Genomic DNA, 25,734 nt, shown 5'->3' on the forward strand with positions numbered 1-25,734 from the left:
CTTGACTAGATGGACCTTAGTTGGCAAAGTAATGTCTCTGCTTTTGAATATACTATCTAGGTTGGTCATAACTTTTCTTCCAAGGAGTAAGCGTCTTTTAATTTCATGGCTGCAGTCACCATCTGCAGTGATTTTGGAGCCCCCAAAAATAAAGTCTGACACTGTTTCTACTGTTTCCCAATCTATTTCCCATGAAGTGATGGGACCAGATGCCATGATCTTCATTTTCTGAATGTTGAGCTTTAAGCCAACTTTTTCACTCTCCTCTTTCACTTTCATCAGGAGGCTTTTTAGCTCTTCACTTTCTGCTAAATTGAATATTAATCATATTCATATCTGAGGGGTATGATTTTTACTTTCTCTTTTATACATTTTTAAATGTCTGGTTTAAGAAAACAATAAATGCATGTTACTTTTGGAGCCAGAAAAAATTTTAACAATTAAGTTTTTTCAATTTTGAAAGAAAAGCAATAAATCTCTGGTAGTAGTATGAAGGGTAGTCGTCATGGGAGAGGCCTGAAAGTTAAGCAGCCATTGTGTGCTCTGACCTTGGAGAGCTGCTGTAGGGAGGCTCACCTTCAAAGAATTTCCACACATATCAAGTCATTTGGCATGGACACAATTTCACGTATAAAGTCAACTGGTAAGTCATTGAGCCAGCAACTGGGCACATTCTGATTCAAAATACCGTGAAATAATTTTGTCTCCTTCTTTGTTTTTAACTTTGAAAACAATTTTAACATGTTTCTTTATTAATAGCCATATGTATTAAATAGATAACTAATGAGAACCTACTATATAGCACAGGGGAAAAAGGAAGGTACAATCTGTAGGACATAAATTAAGCTAACCTTAAAAATACATCCCAATACACGTTGCTATGCTGTGCTGTGCTTAAGTTACTCAGTCGTGTCCAACTCTTTGCAACTCCGTGGACTGTAGCCCGCCAGGCTCCTGCGTCCATGGGATTCTCCAGGCAAGAATACTACAGTGGGTTGCCATGCCCTCCTCCAGGGAATCTTCCCAACCTAAGGACTGAACCCAGGTCTCCCACATTGCAGGTAATTCCTTACCATCTGAGCCACTGGGAAGCCCATGAATACTGGAGAGGGTAGCCTATCCCTTCTCCAGGGAGTCTTCCCAACCCAGGAATCAAACCAGGGTCTCCTGCATTGCAGGTAGATTCTAAACCAGCTGAGCTACTAGGGAAGCCCCAATACACTTAGGTACAGACAAATACTGTTTGATTCCACTTATACAAGATATCTAGAATAGTCAAGTTCATAGCGTCAGAAAGTGCACTGGTAGATACCAGGGGCGGGGGGTGAGGGGATAGGAAAGGAGAATTGGGAATTAGTGTTTAACGGGGTGTTTAACGGGGACAGAGTTTCCGTTTAGGAAGGTGAAACATTCAGGAGATGGATGATGGTGAGAGTTACATGACAGTGTGGATATACTTAGTGCCACTGAACTAACTGTACAGTTCAATACGGTTAAAATAGTACATTTTATATTATATTTTATGACAATAAAAAACATTAAAAATAAATAAATGTCCTCAAAAATCTAGCTCTGGCAATTGTGTGTCCTAAACAAGAGTCTACCGATGGAATGTAATGGTAAATTGTAAGCCAAATAGGAAAAGGAGTATGTCAAGGCTGTATATTGTCACCCTGCTCATTTAACTTATATGCAGAGTACATCACGAGAAACACTGGGCTGGAAGAAGCACAAGCTGGAATCAAGATTGCTGGGAGAAATATCAATAACCTCAGATATGCAGATGATACCACCCTTATGGCAAACAGTGAAGAAGAACTAAAGAGCCTCTTAATGAAAGTGAAAGAGGAGAGTGAAAAAGTTGGCTTAAAGCTCAACATTCAGAAAATGAAGATCATGGCATCTGGTCCCATCACTTCATGGCAAATAGATGGGGAAACAGTGGCTGACTTTATTTTTCTGGGCAGAATCACTGCAGATGGTGATTGCAGCCATGAAATTAAAAACGCTTCTTCCTGGGAAGGAAAGTTTTGACCAACCTAGACATATTAAAAAGCAGAGACATTACTTTGCCAACAAATGTCCATCTAGTCAAGGCTATGTCCGTCTAGTCAAGGTTTTTCCAGTAGTCATGTTTGGATGTGAGAGTTGGACTATAAAGAAAGCTGAGTGCCAAAGAACTGATGCTTTTGAACTGTGGTGTTGGAGAAGACTCTTGAGAGTCCCTTGGACTGCAAGAAGATCCAACCAGTCCGTCCTAAAGGAGATTAGTCCTGGGAGGGACTAATGTTGAAGCTGAAACTCCAATACTTTGGCCACCTGATGTGAAGAGTTGACTCATTTGAAAAGACCTTGATGCTGGGAAAGATTGAGGGCAGGAGGAGAAGGGGACGACAGAGGATGAGATGGTTGGATGGCATCATCGACACAATGGACATGGGTTTGGGTGGACTCCGGGAGTTGGTGATGGACAGGACAGGCATGCTGCGGTTCATGGGGTTGCAAAGAGTCAGACACGACTGAGTGACTGAACTGAACTGAATTGAACTGAAGCCGTATGAAGTAAGAAGAGGCAGTGGAGATGATCTGGTTGTTCAGGGTCACTCCTCCAATGAGGAATCTGAGATGAAGGAAGACTGAGTGTGACCTGGCTGAGACAGATGGCAGATATAGGTGGTGTCAGAACTAAAAGCCAACAGCCTCCACCATGAAGCTCATTGGGTGGGTGGGAGGAGACAGTAACGTCTCAAATTGTTCAAGTGTAATGCGAAATTAAGGGCTTCAAATGAGATTCCATTTTTAGGAGAGGGGAGAATTTTGTTTCTGGCATAAAGTGTGCCATATGGAGCTTTTATGTGTCTTGCTTTTCTTGGAAAAGGAAGGCCCCAAGTAATAGCCAAGACCTCATGGCTGAACCAGAGATGTAGAAGGGCAAATTAAGACTTTCTGTTTGATTAGCTTGGGAAGCCATCAGTAAGGACTCATTCTCCCTGCTGTGGTTAAAGTTGTCTATTGAGAAATAAGCCAAAGGAATATGAAGCCAGGAATCTGAAGACTGAAGCCAAACCACTGGGAAGGGCTTTTGACTGCAAACTACAATGTGATTGAATTAGAAAGGAACATTTGAATCTTGTCATGCTGTCACCTCGAATTCAACAAGTCTAAAATTGAACTCATCTTTCCTCACAAAGCAGCTCCTCCACTGCACTTTCCTATTAACAACAAAATACTACACTGTAGCTTGCCTTACCACAACACACCCGTGATTTCTTTTGATTATCACCCACTTCCAGACAAGGCAGTGTAACTCAGGTTAATCAAAGAGCTGCAAGCTAGGGAGAGACCAGTTGTAGAAACCAGGTTTTCTGAATATTAATCTAGTTATCCTTTAACTGTATCACACTACCCTTCTCTCCATATTTGTGGAAATAAACCAGTCAGCTTTATAGAATTACTAAGTGACAGTTTATTTATATTGGCATTTGAATATTGCACACCAGCACATTTTAGCAAGTATGAAGTCAGAGTTTCTTAAGTAGCAAAGAGCAAACCAACCAACCTTCAGAACTGTTCATCTTATTTTGTAAGATACCTAGGTCCAAAAACATTCATAGCATTTGTATTATTGAAGTCAAAAGATAAAGTACTGGATCTAAAAATACCTAGTTTGTAAATCTAACAGGAGCAAACTTCATCTGTCCTGTTAGGTTTGTTTTGTTGGTATAAATTGTATGATTTCATTTGTAAATTATTTTAGCCTAGTCATGATTGATAGGCATGTAATGTTTACGTATCTGCATTTCTATTTGTAGATATGTAAGTAACACTGTTTAAAAAAAAAAAAGCACGTGAACTCTCCAATGTAAGAAGCAGTCTGGTGGTCAACGCAGCTGCATCCCAACCCATGGAACCATCAGGTCACCCAGCACGGCCGTGCCTTCCCAGCGCTCTGTATCTCAGTCATAGCCCTCCCTCCAGAGCAGCCAGGTTAACGATGTAGGCCTTCTCCTTTTGAGTCTGGGCATCTGCAGCACTCCAGCTCCAACTCTTTACTTGGGAATAAATATTAGAGGAAACATATCTAACTAGTGATTCCGATTGTATAACTTCCCTAAATAGCTCTTTGCTTCAGATTAAACCAGGAAAGCTAAATATCACATATGCCTGTGAAACCCTCTCTGCCTCTTCTACTTGCTATTGTTGCTGTTGCCGTCCAGTCTCTAAGTCGTGTCGGACTTTTTGTGATCCCATGGAATGCAGCACGCCTTAGCCCACAGATTCTATCTAAGTACACACCTGTAGGCTCCCATAAGGCACCCAGTGTGAGGGTGGTGGGACACTAGGCAGTTTTAGAACAAAAGAGGGGGCCATAGAGGGCACTGCCAGTGGCTCAGTGATAGAGAATCCACCTGCAATGGAGGAGACATAAGAGACGCAGGTCAGATCCCTGGGTCAGGAAGATCCCCTGGAGGAGGGGATGGCAACCCACTCCAGTGTTCTTGCCTGGAGAATCCCATGGACAAAGGAGCCTTGCAGGTTGCAGTCCAAGGGGTCACAAAGAGTCGGTCACAATGAGCACACACACAGAGGGCACTGCCCTGAGTGTGAAGCCTCTTCTCAGTTGTCAACGACACCTTCTTTCTTCCATGAAAAGGAACTACAAAAGGAAAAAATAAATCCAAGCAAAGAGGATATCCTGCTCTGGTTTTTAGTTAGCTGTTTGGCTTGTTAATACCAGATTCCTGGCTTGGTAACATAACTTGATTCTTTTCTGACCTTTGTGAAAATATATCCACAAATAATTCATACAACATGCTGAATCTTTTCGATGAGTGTTTTGATTACTTTCAGTTCAATTCTTTGGATTTCTGCTTCTAAATCTTTACTAATCATCAGCTTAGTAAAGAAATCAAAATAAGCTAACCCACAGTCTTCAAAGGCAGTTGCTGTTGTATAAATTTTTTCAGTTTAAGCTGTTATTTGATCATTGTCAATTATCCTCTGTAGCTATTGGACTAATGGTTTTCAGATACTTAAAAGTTTAAAAACTCGTCAGATCAGGTCTCTAAATGTTAAGAAACAGAACCGTCCTCTTAGAACTCTGTGGTTCAGTAAGTAGTCATGTTCAGGGTCGATCCTGCCAAGAAGCTGGTAAAGATGGCTGGCATTTGGCTCAAGAGGTGGTGTTTTCAATGTTGCAGAATCGCCTACCAGCGGAATGACGATGACGAGGAAGAGGCCGCCCGGGAACGGCGCCGCCGTGCCCGACAGGAAAGGCTGCGGCAGAAGCAAGAGGAAGAAGCCTTGGGGCAGGTGACTGACCAGGTGGAGGTCAATACCCAGAACAGGTACTGTCCTCTTCGGAAGGGCACATTTCTCAATTGCTTCTTAGCCAGTCTGATGAAAGAAATGTGTTGGGCAAAGCACTCCCTTCTCAGCCCAACTCAATCTCTTTTACTCTTTCTAGATTAATTCTTGTGTGGCCATTATTGGCAGCTCACCAGACTGGACAGTTGATCTGATTTAGACATCAGGACACCAATACTCCTTTCTTCTCACCCCCTATCCCGTCCCCTAAACACACCCCAATTGAAGGATATTTTCTTTGTAATCTAGTAAGTTTTTTATTTACTAAAAATCATGGGTTATATTCTTAAATAAGGAAAACTATTTACATTCATTCTTTAAGGTATTGTTATCTGTTCTGAACTAAAGATATATTAGTTTAATAGTCCTCTGCACCTACCAGTAGCAGAGAGAATACTTCAATTTTAAAAGTAGGCATGAATTGCAGATGTCTTATTCTTCCTAATATACACCCTAACCCAGTATTCTCTGTTCTCGGTAATATTCTGCAAGGTGCAGAATCCTGTTTAATTTAATGTAGTTATTCAAAGAAGCTTATGAGTTTAGTACTGCATTTTTCCCTATACCAGTCCTGGTGGAAATTAGGAAAGTCGAGATCTCTTAGTAGTAAGTTCAATTTCTTATAACAAGTATGTGTTAGTCGCTCAGTCATGTCCGACTCTTTGCTACCCTGTGGACTGTGCCCACCAGGCTCCTCTATCCATGGCATTCTCCAGGCAAGAAAACTGGAGTGGGTTGCCATTCCCTTCTCCAGGGGATCTTCCTGACCCAGGGTCTCCTGCATTGCAGGCAGATTCTTTACTATCTGACCCATCAGGGGAGCCCTAACTTCTTTTAAAGGGACTTTTAAAAAGTTCACACATACAAGGTCACACAATGCATTACGCTAATAGTATATGTCAAGTATATGTTCCAAGGTACAGAAAAAATGAGAATGTTTGAAGGGGAATGGAGGAAAAGATTTTTTTAAATTATGAAATGGTTACATATAATGAAATCATCATATAAGATCTTTTGTGTGGTTTTGGTTTTAGATTCTCTTATTTTGTGTGTGTTGGGAGGAAACTGTATTTGATAATCCCCTTCATTCAATCTATATAGAAAATTCTGAAGGGAAAGGGTTATGACCTCTTTAATGTGAATTTCAGTGGGTACACAAAAGGTTTCTGAAGGCAGTTGTGAAAATGCTGGCAGGATGCCTCAATAAGGAAGCTTCTTGGTTAGGTGGACAAACAGACCTCATCCCTCAGTAAGTACCTCCTAATTAGGGAGGGTGCATAGCCAAGAGGTTGAGGTTTATTCTTTGGGGTTCACCACCTGGCTTTGAATCCCAACTTGACCCTCCCTTCACTAACTCTGTTTCTTCAGTTAAATGGAAATAAAAATTATACTTTTGTTTTAGGCATGTCATTAAATTTAAATGAGATGATAACACATGTAAAATGCACATAATAATCTTGACCATTACTAGGAAGATGGTAGCAGAATCTTCTAAATCAGAGCAGTATGGTCATCACTTCCTTTTCCATTTTTGAGCTGAGGGAGATGGGAAAAAAAGAGTTTAAACACAACATTTTACATTTTAAGGCCTTCCATGAATCTGGCTATTAGGGAATAATCAACAATGCCGTAAAAAGTTACTAGTGCCTGTAGTTTTCTTGCTTTTAAAATCTTGCTCCTACTTGTATTTCTCTTCTTTCACAATTTACTATTAATAGTTATTTCATGCTATTGATTGAGTACAAAATTCTTTTTTTTTTTTTGGTAGCTCATATTCATGTAATTTATGACATAAAGAATAAGTATTCTGGGAGAGGGGTTCATGTTTGGGAATGCATGTAAGAATTAAAGATTTTAAAATTAAAAAAAGAAATAAATAAATTAAAAAAATAAAAAAATAAAAAATAAAACTGTAGCTAACCAGAAAAAAAAAAAAAAGAATAAGTATTCTTCTTGGGGCTAAGCAACTGTAGTTGGTACTCAGCTTCTACTGATAATAGTTGTCCTGATTTATAAATAGCAAATAGCAAAGAAAGATTCAGTAGAGTCTGTTGTTTCTTAAGAGTTCTTTAAGCCAACTAGCATTTTGGAATTTGAGATACCTCTTAAAAATTATTTAAATTCAGTTGATCCAAATGCCTCATATATATAGATTTTTTTCCCTTAAATTCTAAACTATTTGCATTTTCAGAGAAGTTTAACCCTTATGTGTCTAATTCATTGACATGGTGCCTTACAGCAACAGCGAAGGCCAAAGAAAGTTTAAAATCTAGCCTCTACTCTGCCATTTCTTATTGTTAAAGGTGAAGTGTGTTTTTCCAAAATTAAGTGAACTTGAACTTCAAAAGGGCCAAGGTTGGTATGAACCATAAAATTTGATGGAGTTTCAAAACACTGCAAGACATACTTTTCCAACTTTGGTCACAGTCCTAGTATCACATGACTAGTTGTTTCCTGCAGTGAAGACCAACACCCCTGGCTTGGGCAGTGTCCAGCCATCATCCCACAGTAGTGAGCATGGTGATGGACATGCTGCAGTTTGGTTTTTAGAGATTTTCTCTTCTTATTTTATAAACATCAAATCTAACTATTCTTTGTCTACTGTAGAAAAGAAGGGCAAGAGACCCTTTACTCATGGAAATCTTGACAAAGAATGTAGATGGTATATTATATATATATATTAGTTAGGGCAACATCAGCTGCTTTAACAATGAGTTCCCAAATTGGGTATTTCTGATTGGTAGAACTGGTCCCCTATCTTCTGTTCTCTTATAAGTCTATCAAACTCAGGGGCTTTGGAGTCCTCTAATCTAGCCAGCAGAGATTGAAAAGGAAGAGAAGGTACCTCTGCTTCTTATTTGTCCTGGCCTGGACATCACACTTCTACTCATACTTCATTGGAATTATTGGGCATGTGGCCCCACCCAGGTGCAAGGAAGAAGGGAGGGTTAGGCAATGACTTGATGGGCAATGACTTCCCCTTGACTAAGGAAGGAGGAGCATGAATTGTGGTGGACAGTTGGATGTCCCCACCGTGGGGGTTATTAGCCTGAATATAGTATAGCATCTGTGCCCTATTAATAATATATACACTCCCTTCCTCTCAAAGTACTTTGTGTTCCAGAAATCCAGATCAGGAATTCCAGATGACTTGGCAACATGTGGAAACACTATATGATATGAGAGGAATTTGTTTCTTCAGTTTTGTCCTTGTCTTAATTTGAGTTCTCCAAGAATCAGATTCTGAAACAAAGATTTAAGCACAAACAGTTTATTTGTAAAGTGATCCTAGGAAAAGCTGGTAGCAGTGTGGGAAAGTGAGTCAGAGAAGGCAACGCAACCAAATAAAGGTTTTCTTTCTGAGCAAATTACCACTGTGAGTATCTGGAGCTTAACTCCACTGGGAGCTCTAAGACCTAGTGTGCTGCAGGTACCTTGGAGCTATCTGATTCCAAAGGTGAAGAGAGCTGAGGTATTTATTCACTAATGCTCATGAATTTTTGCTAGAGGCACAGTGCCCAGGGGGCATTAATACTCAGCTCTTCTGTTTACAGAATAGACTCACCGTGGCCAGAGAAAGACCATGGACAAAGGTTTGCATATGCTATCATTGAAAGCCAGACAGGAATGTACTAATATGGGGTTATATATGGGGAGTGTGTGTATATAGATTTCTCTATGTATCTGCTGTAGTTCCCACGTGGCACAGTGCATGAATCCAGCTGACCGATTAATCAGCAAGCTGTCCTTGATGTCGTTTCTGTTCTCCAGTGTGCCTGACGAGGAGGTCAAGACAACCACCACCAACACTCAGGCGGAGGGCGATGATGAGGCTGCTCTCCTGGAGCGACTGGCTCGGCGGGAGGAAAGACGCCAAAAGCGCCTCCAGGAAGCCCTGGAAAGGCAGAAGGAGTTTGACCCAACAATAACAGATGCAAGTTTGTCGCTCTCCAGCAGAAGAATGCAAAACAACACAACAGACAATGAAACGGCAGAGAAGGAAGGAAAAAGTGAAAGTCGCCAGGAAAGACAGGAGCTGGAGGAAACGGAAATAGTCACCAAGTCACACCAGAAGAATGATTGGATGGAAGTGGAAGAGAAAAAGAAAGACGAGAAGGAAAAGGAGGAAGAGGAAGAAGAGAAGCCAAAGCCAGGGAGCATTGAAGAAAATCAGGTAGCGGTGGTGGTAGAAGAGAAAACAGCAGACACCCAGCAGGAAACAGTAATGCCACTGAAAAATGGGCAGATCAGTGCAGATGAGCCTAAGACCGAGGAGGAGGGGGAAAGGGGCTCAGATGAGATTCTCCAGAATGAAAAGATGGAAGAGGAAGCCAGGGAAAGAGCTGAGGCAGAAAGGGCCAGGTTGGAAGCAGAAGAAAGAGAAAGAATTAAAGCTGAGCAAGACCGAAAAATAGCAGAGGAGAAAGCAAAAAAGGAAGCAGAGGAGAAAGCAAAAAAGGAAGCAGAGGAAAAAGCAGCTGCCCAAGAGAGAGAAAGACGGGAGGCAGAGGAGAGGGAGAGGATTAAGGAGGAGGAGAGGAAGGCAGAAGAGGAGAGGCAGAGGGCAAAGGCAGAGGAAGAAGAGAGAGCTAAGACAGAAGAGCAAAAACGTAAGAAGCAACTAGAAGAGAAAAAGGGGCAAATGCAAGAGAAAAAGATTAAAGGCAAAAAGGTAGAGGAGAAAACAGCAGGGAAGGGGGTCAGTGAAAAGAAAGTACAAGAAGATAAACCTCATACAGCTGTCCCAAAGAAACAGGTACAGTAAACCTTTTGCACCAAGTGTGTGATGCCTGCAACTTGCGAGAAATGTAATGCACATCAAATTTGGGACTGAGGCCACATTCCTAAGGCCCCATGTGCTTAATTGTTTGGCAAGCTGTTCATTTTTTTAGGTCATAGCAATATGCAAGCATAGAGCAATCAACTGAGAGCTAAATATTCCCCTGACCAAATTTACTGATAGAACCAGAGAGAAGTGAATTGCTCTGGGCTTGATTGCTATGAATACCAGAAAAAATGAATTAACCCAAAGATGACAAGTGTGGTGGTGCTGCACTGAAATGATTCTGCACCTGCATCTAAACTCATTCCTTCTAACAACTGACCTCTCCCCACAGGTCTACATGAGGCAGGAGGACCGTAACTCATCACCTCATCTATGTGTTTGGCATCTAATAAAAGATGCTAAAAGTTGGGGTGGGAAACTGACATGACGAATCATGGTCAGAAATATCTTAAGAAGACAAAAATAACCCCCTTGAAATTAACTGGTAATAAAGGAGGGAAAGGAGCCATTTGGGGCCTTTTATTAAAAAAATGTCAAAATCCTGACTTGCCATCATGTAGACCTGAGCCTAATGTAGACTTGCAGAAAGCCATTCATCTGGGGCAGCATCAGCTTAAAACTGGTTGGTAATTACGAGGACACGTTTTGCTTCTTTTACCATCTGGGTGATACAGATTTATGTAGCTCAGGAAGAGTGGAATGGGGCTGGGGGGAATGTCTGTAATCTAAGAAACATTTTTTTTCCTCTGTCTGCAAGGCTACATTAAAAGCACTATACCTAACCAGAAAAGAAAAGAGATGCTTGTGTATTCAGCTTTCCAAAGAGAACTCTCTATCGCTAAGTCTGCATTGCACTCAAGTCGTCTTTCACTTCTGCTTCTTACAAGGGGCTCATAAACACAGCTATCATAAGAGATGATCAGGAACTAGGCGCACCAAACACTCACGAGGTTTTCAACACTCACCAGAAGCACCACGTCACGCTGGACCACAGTGAGCATGATGGCAGGCACATGAGGAAAGATTTGGTGGGAGGAAACTATCCCACAATGCTGTTTAGAACCACTGGCACTGGGGAAATGTGAGTATTGGTACAGCCACAGAGAAGTCACTTCACGCCACATGCAGAGTGACCTGAGCACCCTCTCACTCTTGCTTTTAAATAAGTGACCTTACCATTCTTGAAAATAAAAAGGAAGAAGAAAGGGGGGCTAAAGTGCCAGCTAAAAGAGAAAAGTCCCAAGAAGACAAGGCTGCCTTCAAAAAAGAAGAGGTAAATATCATTGAGAAGGAACCTAGTCATAAACCATCAAGAGCAGTGTTCCATGACGTTTCAGGTCAGATCTCAAAATTGTAACCTCTAACCCAGTATTTTTCAAGCCATGGCTCATGATCCATTGAATGGTGAAATCAATTTAAAGCGAAACTAGTTAAAAATGTCAATCTGCATTTTTTTAATGAAGTAGAACAGAAAATATCAGAGGGCATCGTGGCCACTAAGTATTGCATTGTGATATAAATTGTCTTTTCTACTATGGGTCACAGTCAGAAAGCTTGAAAAACACTTCTCTGATCAACCTTTCCTGCTTTCTACTCTCCTCCAAAAAAGCTATTTTTTTTTCCTTTGAGCCATCCTACTTTCATTTCAATCATGAAATATTTCCAACTGGCTTTGATTAATGATTTAACTTTTCCAAGGGAAAACACTCCCACACCTCTCAGTAGAAAATCTGATGAACTGAAGATGATATTTGGTTTTCAAAAGAATAGCTTGGCACAGTGTTCTGCATTGCATTTCTGAGGCACACACAGGAGCTGGTGCCAGGGTGTTTGACTGTAGGTAAGTAGTAAACAAGTCAGTGGACCAGAGGCTGCTGCAGAGAGCATGTCATTATGTCCCGACAGAATCAAAATGCCACATCAGAAAGCCTGACCTCAGGGCTTCCACGGCCATCCAGTGGTTAAGACTCTTCGCTCCCAATGCAGGGGGCACAGGTTTGATCCCTGGTTGGGGAACTAAGATCCTGCATGCCACATAGCACAGCTTAAAAAAAAAAAAAAGGAGAAAGAAAGAAAGCCTGATGTTGTTTTAACCGTCATGCTTATGTTAGCTCCAAGCAATCCTAAAAATGATGATAGTATTTAATAAGCTCAAAGTACTTGATCGTGGTAAAACTAAATTATCAAACATAAGAGTTGAATTACTCTGTCTGTGGGACTGAATTGTAGTTATTGAGCCCAACTCAGATGGACTCTTGCTACATTTTTCTGCCCATTATAGCACAGAATAAGACACAGACAAATCTATATTTAGCAAACAGATGAGATTTAGTAGGAGAATGATTATTTTCTTAAACCTTTCTTTCCTAAGATTCATGTAAAAAGAACTCTAGTTCATGTTAGATTTATTTTGTTTTTGGTATGTGTTCCTCCCATTCTCTAGTAGAACTTGTGGTGGCTTGGGAGTAAAAACCGAATGTGAACACTGCCCAGTTAAAAGCAGGAGAAAGCATGAATGCTAAAAACTAGAAAACTAAATTTGGCTCTAATGAGGCTGCTGAAAAATTTGTTGAACATGTTGGGAAACAACTGTTCTCATTCTGTAACAGAAAAACAACTACAAATTCATTTCCAAAAAAATGAACATTACTTTGGGACTAAACTCAGAAATATCCCACATATATTATTTATTTCACTTCCCACATATATATTTATATATCCCACATATATTATTATTTAGCTTCATCTCTAAAGCTAGCATTTTGTGTGGGGGAATATCTTTAACTTATTTTTTAGTTGGAGTATAATTGCTTTACAGCACTGTACTTACTAGTCTCTGCTGTGCAACAGCATGAAATCAGCTATGTGTATACATATACCCCCTCCCTCTTGAGTCTCCCCCCAACCACCCATCTTGGTCATCAGAGAGCTGAGCTCCCTCCGCTATACAGAAACTTCTTGGGGGGAATATCTCTAAATACAGAAGGAAGAGGGCGTGAAATCATAGCTCGGTGATTACGTTTCTGTGGAGCAGGAGAGGCAGAATGACTCTATGAATTCTCCATTTCATTCAGTTCAGTCAGATGTGGATTGTTTCTAATGACCAAGGCATTCTGTGTCCATGTTTTGTGTCTGTGAACTAGAAGGAGCTCACCAGCAGCCATCCCATCATCCTTTAGCTTCTTTTCAGATAAGGCCCCCAGTTCAACAGTGGCCGTGGTTTGATGATTTCAGTCCTGCCCCTTTCTCAATCTGCCCTCCAGCACATTCCAGTGTCCCAAAACTTGGCCTCTTTTGACACAAGAACAGATTAGCTCCTTAACCCAAGCTTTGGGGGGGGCGGGGGGAAAACAAACTGCCATTCCTGTTTTAACACTGCATACATAAATTACTAGTTGAATAACCCCCCTCCACCTGTTTGTGTAGCTGCTCCACTTAGATAACTTTAAATCATAGTTTACATGATGTGGCCATTTTAAACGCCCTCCTTCTACCCCCCATCCCCCTTTTTGTTCCCTACTCTCAACCAAAGTCTTTTCCTTCATGGAGTTAGCAAAAAAAGGAAACAAAAACATCAGCTACATTTCCAGAAGACACTCCAATACCTTACACAAAACCTTCTTTCTCCCACTGCAGTTTAACTGTTTGCAGCAGCGAATCACAGATGACCAGTAATTTAACTTTTTCTCTTCCCCAACTATAAAATGCCTTCTTTTAATTTTTTAAAAATTTTTATTAAAGTACAGTGTTGTGTTTATGCTGTACAGCAAGTGATTCAGTTATACAGATATTGTGTGTGTGCGTGAGTTCATGCTCAGTTGTATCTGACTCTCTGCGACCCCATGGACTGTAGCACACCATGCTCCTCTGTCCATGGGATTTACCAGGCAAGAATACTGAAATGGGTGGCCATTTCCTACTCCAGGGTAGTCTTCCCAACCCAGGCATCGAACCCATATCTCTTGTGTCTCATGCATGGGCAGGCGGATTCTTTACCCACTAAGCCACCTGGGAAGCCCTTTATGCATATACATATATTCTTGTTTTATCTACATTCTTTTCCATTATGGTTTATCATAGGATATTGAATATAAAATGCCCCGCTGTAAAATGCCTCCTTTTAGTTCTTCACCCCAGAGCTCGTTTTTTGTTCTGGTCTCTAATAGGAAAACAGTTTCCAGCAGAGCTGTTCATATAGTAGTGAAACTAATATTCATTTCATGTAGGCCAGAGCCTCTCACTAAACATCAGGGTACTTGCTGGTCACCTGGGATCTTATGAAACACAGACTCTGACTCTGTGGGTCTGGGTAGAGCCTCAGCTCCCCAGGGAAGTCCATGTTGTCCATGGACAGGGCCTTTCATGTGATAGACATTGGGCCTGGAACAGGAATTGAGGCTTCTGAATCTAACAAAAGTATGTTCAACTTAGTCTGAAAAAGTATAACTTGCACTAGTTCTTATCATTCTTCTGGAATCAAATGATACAAAGCAGTACAACAGAGAAACTGGTGCCTCAGTCCTTTTAGACTTGTTGAAACTTTTCGAGTGTCTCTCTGGCACAAGAGTATGTCACTGGAATTCCTACCCCTACACACATACACCCATGTGTTACCCCACTGATCACTCTTTTTTTTGCTGTGCTGTACCCAGTTGTGTCTGACTCTTTGTGACCCCGTGGATTGTAGCCCAAGCTTCCCGGGTGGCACTAGTGGTAAGAAACGTGCCTGTCAGTGCAGGAAATGCAAGAGACATGGGTTCAATCCCTGGGTCGGGAAGATCCCCTGGAGTAGGGCATGGCAGCCCACTCCAGTATTCTTGCCCGGGATAACCCCATGGACAGAGGAGCTTGGTGGGCTACTGCAACAGGGTCAGGCATGACTGAAGCAACTTAGCACGCACAGACTAGCCCACCAGGGTCCTCTATCCATGGGATTTCCCAGGTGAGAATGCTGGAGCAGATTGCCATTTCCTACTCAGGATACATGGCCCTGTATTAATCCATCAGCATAGGTTCTCTTCTTGGTAACATTTTGATCTAGAGGCTCTAATGCTTTTCCCAGTGGGCTCAGAATATCCCATTAGCTTAGGTTGAATCTGCTATAGATGCCAACCCACTGTGCTCCTTAAAGTGTTACAGAATTTATTTATTCATTTCCCAGAAAGAAAAAATAATTTGCAGTCAGCATTAAATTATCATTATATCTTTGGGAATTTTTTAAAGTCTTCCAAAGAGAATATAAGCATACCATCTACCACAACTTTGCCAATACAGACAGAACTTAAAAAAAAGGGATGTTTCTTCTGTTAGACACGTATGGTTTTACAAATCTATTGTACACACATTTTTGGTCAGTAAATTAGATAATGCATTTTGGGAGACTGGAAATATCTCTGACTCCAAAATAGGAGAAATGAGTTTCTCTTTGTATAGTGCCCCACAAACTATAAGGGGTGACTCACAATTTCTTTCATGGGTTCACTGCAAGGCGACCTCCCTCACCCTTAAATGTGTATCCCCAGATACTTCTTAACCAGGATATAAACTCCCATCCATAGTTTCTGGGGCTGTTCCCAACAATGGTAGGTCAGAATGAAAAGAGACCTCGCTTGCTCCTGCCTGCCCAATAAATACTGATTTACCACCAGGCCAGGACAGTTGAATTAAAGCTGGGGGACAGACCTGGAGGTTCCTTCTCTTCTCTGAGCCTCTCAGCACAAATCTGGAGCCAAGAGGGAAGGCACAGGATGAAGGATTAGGAAGGGATCATCTAGCCCAACCCTCTCTTTTCATGCACACGGAGCCAGCATTCCAGAGATGTTAGGTGACTTAAAGTAACAGTTAGATTGTTGACAACACTAAAACTAAAACTCAGATTTCCTGACTTTCAGACAAAGCTCTCAGAAAGAATAGCAAAATTACAGCCTCCCTCTTCGGCAAGTCCAAGGGCTGTCCTAGATATATGCCACTTGGAAAAAGATTAAAAGTCTTAACTAGCTAGGGCACCGTGGTAGTGAATAGTCCATCGATAGTAATTCAGTCAAATAATACTCGGCAAAAGCAATCAGGCAAAGGACTACTGAAGACTCATCAGTAAAGAGCAAAAAAAAAAAAAATCCTTTTCTTAGTAAAACGTGCACTTTGGTGGGAGTTAGGTATCAGAAGCATAACAACTGCAAAGAGGTGAGTGATCAGGTAAGGGGTGGGACCATCCTTGGCAGCCCCTGGAGCCCTGAGTTCTTACACCCAAACCCTCCTCCTTTGGTCTCTTTAGAATGTTAGTGCTTTGTCACTGTTTGTCTTCAAATGAGCAGTAATGAACCTCACCTGTTCTCACACTCATTTTTTAAGAATGGGTGAGATGATGAAGGTAATTTGAACTCCTTTGCCTCCCCCCAAAAGGTTATGCAAATTCAGTATACTTGGAAATAATCTGTCTCACTGTGAGGAACTTGTAACACAAAGCCTACACCTGCACACAAAAATTAGAGCTAATACTTGCCCTCCATGTACCACCTTCCTCTGTCTCCCACAACAATCCCAAAGCCACTTTCAGAGACTAAATTATCACCTTCAGTGGAAGTCAAGGTCAGCCCTGGAATTTTTCCTTTGCGTTCTATCTTTAATGCTTTAGATGACTACAAACATGGCCCCACAGGTCTCTGCGTCATCCCTCTAAAGGTAGGGTTATTATGTCTTCTATCCTGAAGACCCTAGTTATTCATTTGATTAAAATACTAGGGTGGTCTTCCTCTGACATCTGCCAAGACTGACTTGACAGATCTGGCTAACTCAGTAGGTTTCTTATTTCCTCCTCAACACATTCAAGCCCTTCTCAAAGAAGCACCCTTCATCCAAGAAGAAACCTGTCCAAGTAACTTGGCCATTCTCCCATCAAGGCCACATTAATAATTGCTCTTCCCGGTGGGAACTGAAAACAACCCCTCTCATGTGGAGTTTCCATAACATAATGGTTTCCAAATGGTAACACCTCCGTCACTTTTGAAAATAAAACCTCAGTAAAATAAGGATGATCCTGACCTCCTAAAATTGTGGTCAGGGTCTTTGCTCAGAAGCTGGAGGACCATAGCTCATGCTCCAAGAATTTCCTCTGATTCCAGGTCTACCACATCATTCTCCAGTGGTTTGTTTTACTTCTCAGTTTTCTGGCTTCCTAACAATGTTGGGTTTTATTTGGTGATACCAACTGAAACCTAATAAGATTTTTATCGTTATGTTTCTTCCTGATATGTACCATTGGTTAGCTCAAAGATGAGAAGACTAAAAAGGATAAAGAAAGCAAAGACGTTAAGAGCTTCTTGGATGCAAAGAAGGGATTTACAGAAGTGAAGTCTCAGAATGGAGAATTCATGACCCACAAACTTAAACACACCGAGAATACTTTCAGGTAAGACATAGTGGCTAGTTAACAGTGACTCTGCTCATGTGTGAAAAAAAAAAAAGTCAGTCTCCCTACCCTGTGACTCCAGACAGAAACGTGCTAACAGGCAACATACTTTTGTTGTGAGGTCACTGGCCATTGTCTCAGAGATACTCCGTCAGCAGATCAGGCTATCAATCCCTAACAGGAGAACAGCAGGCCCTGCTCAGACAAGGTTTGATCTGCTTTTCCCATTATTTGACAAGGCAGATCAATCCTGCTTGGTATCTATGTTTTTGTTCACTGACCTAATATGTTCACGTAAGATCAGCTTATTAGAAAACATTATCACTGGAGTTCATGTCATGGATTCATTCTCTGTAGGGTCCAGACTTCATAAAAGAAACTCTCAATACCATTTTCAAGAGTGTATTTTCTAAACATTGTTTAAAACAATTGTTGCAGAAAAGGAAGATTCCCCTGTGGCCAGATACTTTGGAAACATTAGATTAAACTAAATAAGTTACCTCTCTTTACCGCTAAGTAAGTTATGTCTCTTTACCGCAGGACTTAGAGAGCCTTTGATGTTATTTTGCCTTGGAGAATCTCTAAGAGGGAAGAAGAGGGAGAGCAACTAATGCTCCAGTTTGGAAAACCCTCTTGCAGAGCTTCAGATTCCCCTTTTTCATCCCCTCTCCTATCACACTGAATAGATCTGGGCGATTAAGTGTAGGACAGATAGACAAGTGCGTACACGCTAAGTCGCTTCAGTCCTGTCCAACTCTTCACAACTCCATGGACTGTAGCCTACCAGGCTCCCCTGTCCATGGAATTCTCCAGGCAAGAATACTGGAGTGGGTTGCCATGCCCTCCTTCAGGGGATCTTCCTGACCCAGGGATCAAGTATATGCAGGCAAATCCTCACTTCTTAGGTTGAATATGGAGATTCCCCCACTCCCCAGCTTTGTAGAAGAACTCAAGTTACAGAAGCCTGCCATGGACACCTGGCTACCTGACTCTCCGTGCCCCGTTCCTACACACACTCGCTCCAACTGCTGGTGCCAAATTGCAGTCTCTGTTATGTCACTGGCTGCTGTGCCAAACATTCTGGAAAAAATCTGGGGTCCCTATAATGTGGATTCCTTGCCTGTAGCCCCTGTTTTTTGGAACACTTCAAATAAGAAAGTTCCAAGCAGATGTTGTATAGAAGTCAGACTGCTCCTTACACCAAAGCATGGATAACACTCAGAAGCAAGCAGAACTATGAGGGATGGACATTTCTAGCCACTTTAAGATGCTAAAGTGTTAGGTAAATATATTGTTATGCACACAATTTTTCTACACAAAAATTTGAGCAGAAATCTAGTCACTTTCATGCATTGGAGAAGGAAATGGCAACCCACTCCAGTGTTCTTGCCCGGAGAATCCCAGGGACGGGGGAGCCTGGAGGGCTGCCATCTATGGGGTCACACACAGTGACTGAAGTGACTTAGCAGCAGCAGCTAGTCACAGTTTCACAAAAGAGAGCTGAAAGCACATGGAAGGAAAGATGTGTATTCAAAGCCTAAATAAAGTGTGAGGGAATGAGAAAGGCAGAACTTATAGATGTTACTTGGGATTGGCAAGAAAATAGATGTAAAAATTAAGTTTACTAGGAATTCATAGAAAATCTAGAAATCAAGCTGATTCAGGCTGGTAAGCTGAGTGCAGAGCTTGCTGAAGTGCCAGTCCTTTAAGGTGTTAGAGCCCTAGAACAGTGTCAAGTTCATGAAAAGTGTTCAAAGAATATTACCTAAAAGTATTATTATTTAATTACTTAGATAAGACCCTGATCCTGGGAAAGATTACGGGCAAGAGAAGAAGGGGGTAACAGAGGATGAGATGGTTGGATGGCATCATCAATTCAATGGACATGTGTCTGAGCTAACCCCTGGAGATAGTGAAGGACGGGGAACCTGGCGTGCTGCAGTCCATGGGGTTACAACTGTCAGATACACCTTAGCGACTGAACAACAATTACTTGATAGTTTAAAACATGTGCTGTAGGTCCAAGTACAATTTTATTAAAAGAAATAACTTTAAAAATCTGTCAGTAGAAAGAAGTTTGGTTAACAATTAGCAAGCTTCTCAACCAGTTTTAGTCAAAACTCAAATTGACAATTAACATGCCCATTGTTTGGAAATCCAGAAAACTGGGCAACTCGAAGAGATAAGTCACAAGAGACGGCAACACACTGAGGACTGAGAACCCAAAATTGAGACTCTTGCTTTAATTTTGCTATGTTTTGACAGGAAAAAAATGAAACAAACTGCTACCATATTATTAGTTTTTAATTTAGCTGCCAACATATGTTAGTTGTAGTTTCAATTAGAAATTGATCCCTATAGAAGCAGAGACACCTCACTTTGCTCCAGATAGTTATAGAGTGAGAGGAGCTGGGGAGGAGTGAGAGCCTCTATTTGGATTAGCTTAGTACCTATTAGTCTAACTGAAAACTAGCTGTGTTCATAGTGAAAGGTCTATATTAATCTCGACTTTCACCTAGCGAAGCCACAGAAAGAGGAAAGAACCTTCTGGAAGAAATTTCCATATTAGTGGTACCCTAACACTCAGGCCATGCCAGCACATCTGAGCAGATGTGATGCGGCCAAAATTCTTGTTCCTGTTTTGAGCATAGCTCCTTTTGTTGATTTAATTACTTTTCCCTTTGATAGACCCATTTTCTTATAGCTAGATGTTTTCTCTAAAATATGACATGAAAATCTCAATTCAGAGCAAGTTAAGCACCCATCACTTAAGGAAACCACCAGTAACATTTTCCCCAGATACTCTTTATGTGTATACCTTCAAAACAGATATAGATGTATACAGATGTGTATAATTATAAATCTCTGTCTTAAAGTGATTCTTTCACTGTGCATAACGGTGTATCTTTTTGCTAGCTTTCTACACCAGTGAGTATAAGCCTACAGTTAATGTTATAGTGTTCTACTGGGTGGATGGGTTATGACTGATTGAACGAGTCCCTAAATGATGGGCATCTGAATCATGTCCAAAATGAAGATTGAGCGACACCTAGTGGAGTCCAGAAAAGTTTCTATAGACACGTGTTAGCAGTCCTACCAAACAAAACACCATGAGCAGGAAGAACCAACTTCTGAAGATGGAGAGACTTTAACTGAAAGGAGAGGGTTGCTCTCTGGAGTCACAGGCCTATGAACAAGTAAAACTTTGAAAGAGCAATATCAAGTCTTAAAGGGTCCCCTAACCTTGACTGAGTTAAAAATAAGAGTTGATCTTTAGCTATCAAGAACCTAGATGATATTTTTTAACTTTTTAACCTCAACTCCTAGTAAGATATAAATTTTATATCATATCCAGGTACACACCTACATATGTATTTATAACTGAAACAAGAATGTCAAGAAAAGGTCATTTCCCTTGTTCCATGCAATACCCTCTGATGTTTTCTCGTTGATTCTTTTAAATGCTAATTACAGTCCACTAAATAGAGTTTACAAAATGCAGCTTGAAAAGCATAGTACTAAAGGACATAGTTTATTCAGAACTCTATCACTATTTTAAAAGCATGAGATGCACATAAAAAATCAGTATCGGTAACTATGTAATCTTGAACTCCTTTTCTGTTCCTCCTCTTGCCTCATAGCTAGAAACACCAGAGCTATTCTCTGCGTGGAATAAATGATACTAGACCATGGTAATTCATCTGTTACAAAAGTGTCAGAAATGGGCCACCTATGTTCAGATATAGTTAAGAATGCCCTCACTACCTGTTAATGAGTATTTATATAAGATTTCTTCCATTTTTGTGGCTCAATAATATTCCATTGTACGTACTTTTACATTTTTGTAATACGTTCATCCACCAATGGGCACTTAGGCTGTTTCCATATCTTGGCTATTGTAAATGATGCCGCATGACCATGGGCATTACTTGTATCTTTCTGAGTTAGTGTTTTCATTTTCTTTGGATAAATACCCAGAAGTGGAATTCCTGCCTCATACGGCAGTTCTACTTTTAACTTTTTGAGGAACCTCCATACTGTTTTCCCTAGTGGTTGTACCAATTTACAGCCCCACCAACAGTGCCTGTTTGCTCCCATTGTACAACCTAGGAAACCCAGGGTAAGTGGCAGAGAGGGGACTCGGATTCAGACCTGGGAATTCCAGGTGGACCCCAACTTAGCCGTGAGGTTCCGCTGTCCAGTGAGGGCAGTGGAGATATCCGTGTGGGATGCAAGGCCTGCAGACCGACCTCCCCTGCTTCCAGGGGCGGTGAGGGAAGGCTGCAAGGCAGACGAGTGTCCCACTCCTTTGCAGCCGCGCTGGAGGGAGGGTCAGCGAGGCCAAGGAGGCTGAAGGCACTTCCCAGGTGGAAGCCGGCAAGCGGCTGGAGGAGCTGCGCCGCCGCCGTGGGGAGACGGAGAGCGAGGAGTTCGAGAAGCTCAAGCAGAAGCAGCAGGAGGCGGCCTTGGAGCTGGAGGAGCTGAAGAAGAAGAGGGAGGAGCGAAGGAAAGTCCTGGAAGAGGAGGAGCAGAGGAAGAAGCAGGAGGAAGCAGAGCGAAAAGTGAGAGAGGAGGTAAGGCGGGACGCGGCGCAGTGGTCTAGCGCCTTCACTCACCCAGGCTCACGAGTACGCGTCTCCCCGTGAACATCCTGACCCTGGAAAATAGTTTCTTCCCTGGTGAGCTGCTGCTTCCCTTTTGAATGTGAATTCTCACAAATGCATGAATCTGAGCAAACTCCGGGAGATAGTGAAGGACTGGGAAGCCTGGTGTGCTGCAGTCTTTAGGGTCACAAAGAGTCCGAGTCGACTTAGCAACTGAACAACAGCAGCAGCTTGCTGTGTGCTAAGCATGGTTCTAAAACTTATATACACATTAATTTATTCAGTTCTCCTAAGAGCTCTCTGATATAGGTAGTCTTCTCATCCCCATTTTACAGATCAGGAAACTAAGGCACCCAGAGGTTTTGTAATTTTCCCCAGGTCCCACTTGTCTTTGTCTTAATGCATGTCTCTGGAAATGTCCCTCAGTAAAGACTGTGAGAACAGAGAAGGATGAAAATGTCTGCAGATCAGTCACAAGAACCAAGAGTCACATGGTAGTTGTTTTTTGATATTTGAAGAGGTTTCATAGGGAAGATTTTCCCAAAAATCGTTTGGGGGGTGTGTTAAGTGGAAGAGTAAGTGACTAGATTTTCACAGGCAGGGACAGTACCTGCTTTGTTCATTGCTGTACACCCAGAACCCAGCACAGCGCCAGGCATGTAGCAGGAGCCCAGTGATTATGAGCAGATGAATTTGTTCCATCTTCTTAAGCAGAACTGAAAATGACAGATAAAGTTACAAGAAGGCAAATGTTGAAAACTGAAAAAGTGCTTAACCAACTACTGTAAGCATTGCAGTAGTTCACAAAGAGCATTTTTTCCTTGTATCCTGAGGTACATTATTATCCTCATTTTTTGGACAAAGAAATGGGAATCGTAGTTTGACTGAGTTGTGTGAAGTCACTTGACTAAGAAGTGATAGATTTGCTACTGGGACCCAGCTTCTCCAACTCCGCCTAGAGCTTTCCACACAAATCTCCAGAGACTGTGATCTCCCATCATGTAGAATATGCAAAAAGACTTTAGATGACTTTCTGACATGGATCCTACACAAACATTCCGCAAACTGTGTGGAAAGTGTGGATACATTACTCCAAGGTCTCTTTCAACTGCAGCTCTTCTTGAGCCTGTGACCTTTGGTTAGAAAGTAATTGGAGTGATCGTTTTAGAATCAGACCCTCTACCACTGGCAAGCTGGGACCTTGGGAGAGTCACTAGACCATGAGACCTCTTTTCCTTATCTGTGAAATATCTACTTTCAGGATTGTGATTATTAAATCATGGTATTCAGGATGCCTGGTACATAATAGACCCTCGGGAAGTCATAGTTTTCATTCCTGTTATTATTGTTATTGCTGTTCTCTAGAGGAGCAAAGTATCAATGAAAGCAGAGGAGAAACATGCCCTCTGAGACCTGGATTGGACCTCAGAGATGATTTGGTCTAACCTCCTACCAAGCACAGTGTCTTAGTGGCAACCGCTATAATAAATTGCCATAGACTAGGTGGCTGATAAGACATACAGGAGATGTTTGTCTCATAGTTCTGAGGCTAGGAAGTCCAAGATCGAAATGCCAGCAAACTCTGTCTGGTGCGACCTCAGTTCACAGATACAGTCTTCTCGCTGTGTCCTCATGGGACAGAAGGGGTGAGAGAGCCCCCTAGAGCCTCTTTTAGGTTTCATTCTCATGGTCCCCAAACCCCCACCTCCTAATGCCATCACTCTGGGGGCTAGGATTTCAACACAGGGATTGGGTGGGGGACACAAATATTCAGTCCACAATACACAGGATCTTTCTGCAGCATCCTCTGACACATGAACATCCAGTTCCTGCTTGAGAACATCCAGTTTGAAAACTACAAAGACTACATAAATCTGTCGGAAAACTTCCTAGAGGATGTGCAGCCTGATGAGAAGACAGTGTTCTGGCCAGGAAAAAAGGCACCAAGGGGCTGATGAGAGGGATTGTAAACATCTGTGATTTCACCACTAGGGAGCAGTATCTACACCGTTTCAGATTTGTCAAACTATCTGGAAGTAATCTACTCAGCTAAGGAAGGGGCAAGCAGGAGACCATCTCTTGTATAATTAGTAAACATAGTGCTGTACATTTGTGTACCTTAGCATATGAATCATCTCATTTGTCTTCACATCTCTCCTAGGAAGTAGGTAGAAGTGATAACTTATTTTCCATACACAAAATGAAGGGCCAGTGTTTGATGACGACGCGGTGATGACTATGATGATCGTCCCGCTGAACATGAGTCTAAGCATTCTACCTGAGCTTTCTCATTTAGTCTGTGTTAAATCCCTAGTCAGTGGATACTGTTATTATCCCCATTTTACAAATGAGGAAACTGAGGCATGGGGTAGATAAGTAACATGGCCAAGGTCACACAGTTTGGAAGGGGCAGTGCCAGAGTGCACATCAGCAGCTGGACTCAAGCTCTCAGGCTTAACCTCTGGTGCCACCCTTGAGGAAGGGCTAGCATCTTTTCTAGTACCTGGGTCTTTCTCTTCTAGGACTATGACCATTCCCCTACAGCACTCTTTCCTTTTGGCTTGAAGCTGATATTAACGTCCTTGTTATTTGTTCTTTCTTAGGAAGAGAAGAGGAGGCTAAAGGAAGAGATTGAAAGGCGAAGGGCAGAAGCTGCTGAGAAACGCCAGAAGATGCCAGAAGATGGTTTATCAGAGGACAAGAAGCCCTTCAAATGTTTCACTCCTAAAGGTTCATCTCTCAAGGTATTTTTCCCCAGAAAACCTTCTTGTGCTTATTAAAATATGATAGAAACATGATTTCAGCTCCTGATTTAGTTATTAATTATTCAAAGCTTTTGTTCCATTTATCTTTTTGCTCCCTCTGTCAGCAATTTCATAGCTTTTTTTCATTTTCAAGATATAGATAGGAGAGACATCAAGTGGAGTACTTTGCGTCTTTTGTTTATTAGATCTTTGATTAAAATGACCTATGGTGATTACCTCTGGATTTCATTGACCCACACTGTCAGTGTGCCTTATTACTTTGAGCAGTTAAAAGCAGAAACATTGAAACTATAAAACAGGCAAATATATTTTAAAGGTTTAAGCTGCTTTTTCATGCTAATTTCATTATTTTTCTTTGTCATTATTAAGAGCAGGACAGCTGGGGATGGCACAGGTCAAATTTCAAAGCTGTTATCATCAAAGGAGATGAAATATGACTCGGATGGGCTCCCTTGCCAGGATGAGTTTGGTCTCACTACTCCGTTCTGTGGTCGTAGCTCCTAATAAAGGAAGACAGAGGTGCTGCTGAGAGAATGAGCTGGAAGGAGCTGAGTCAGGGTGATGATGGGCTGGTTGAGATGGAGGGACAAGAGCATAGACTCAAATATGTATTTTTGCTTATACAGTTAGCATGTTTTGAGTCCCTGGCACAGTGAAGATACTCACTGATGTAATGAGTAAGTGTTTGTTTATTGAATAAATTACATAGACGAATGAATCTTTAGAGACTGGAACTTTGAGCAGTTTTTATTTTCTGTCATCTTAGCCAGGTTACAAAGCCCAGACAACACGTTACAAAGCACT

The 25,734-nt window shown here is 41.7% G+C and overlaps 1 protein-coding gene across 6 annotated transcripts in view; it reads left to right on the forward strand.

Annotated features, from left to right (window-relative positions):
• CALD1 (caldesmon 1) overlaps window positions 1-25,734 on the forward strand; it is a 231,725-nt gene that overhangs the window by 186,053 nt on the left and 19,938 nt on the right. For 5 of the 6 annotated variants that reach the window (XM_068972841.1, XM_068972840.1, XM_068972839.1 and 2 more), the window contains 6 exons: window positions 5,202-5,348; window positions 9,139-10,123; window positions 11,349-11,426; window positions 17,419-17,561; window positions 21,877-22,135; window positions 24,769-24,909. In XM_068972841.1, the coding sequence (XP_068828942.1) occupies window positions 5,202-5,348; window positions 9,139-10,123; window positions 11,349-11,426; window positions 17,419-17,561; window positions 21,877-22,135; window positions 24,769-24,909 (1,753 nt within the window). The remainder of the gene's footprint in view (window positions 1-5,201; window positions 5,349-9,138; window positions 10,124-11,348; window positions 11,427-17,418; window positions 17,562-21,876; window positions 22,136-24,768; window positions 24,910-25,734) is intronic. The other variant, XM_068972844.1, reaches the window with a different exon arrangement.

The sequence above is a fragment of the Capricornis sumatraensis genome, chromosome 5 (genome assembly GCF_032405125.1).
Source record: "Capricornis sumatraensis isolate serow.1 chromosome 5, serow.2, whole genome shotgun sequence".
NCBI classification, from domain to species: Eukaryota; Metazoa; Chordata; class Mammalia; order Artiodactyla; family Bovidae; genus Capricornis; species Capricornis sumatraensis.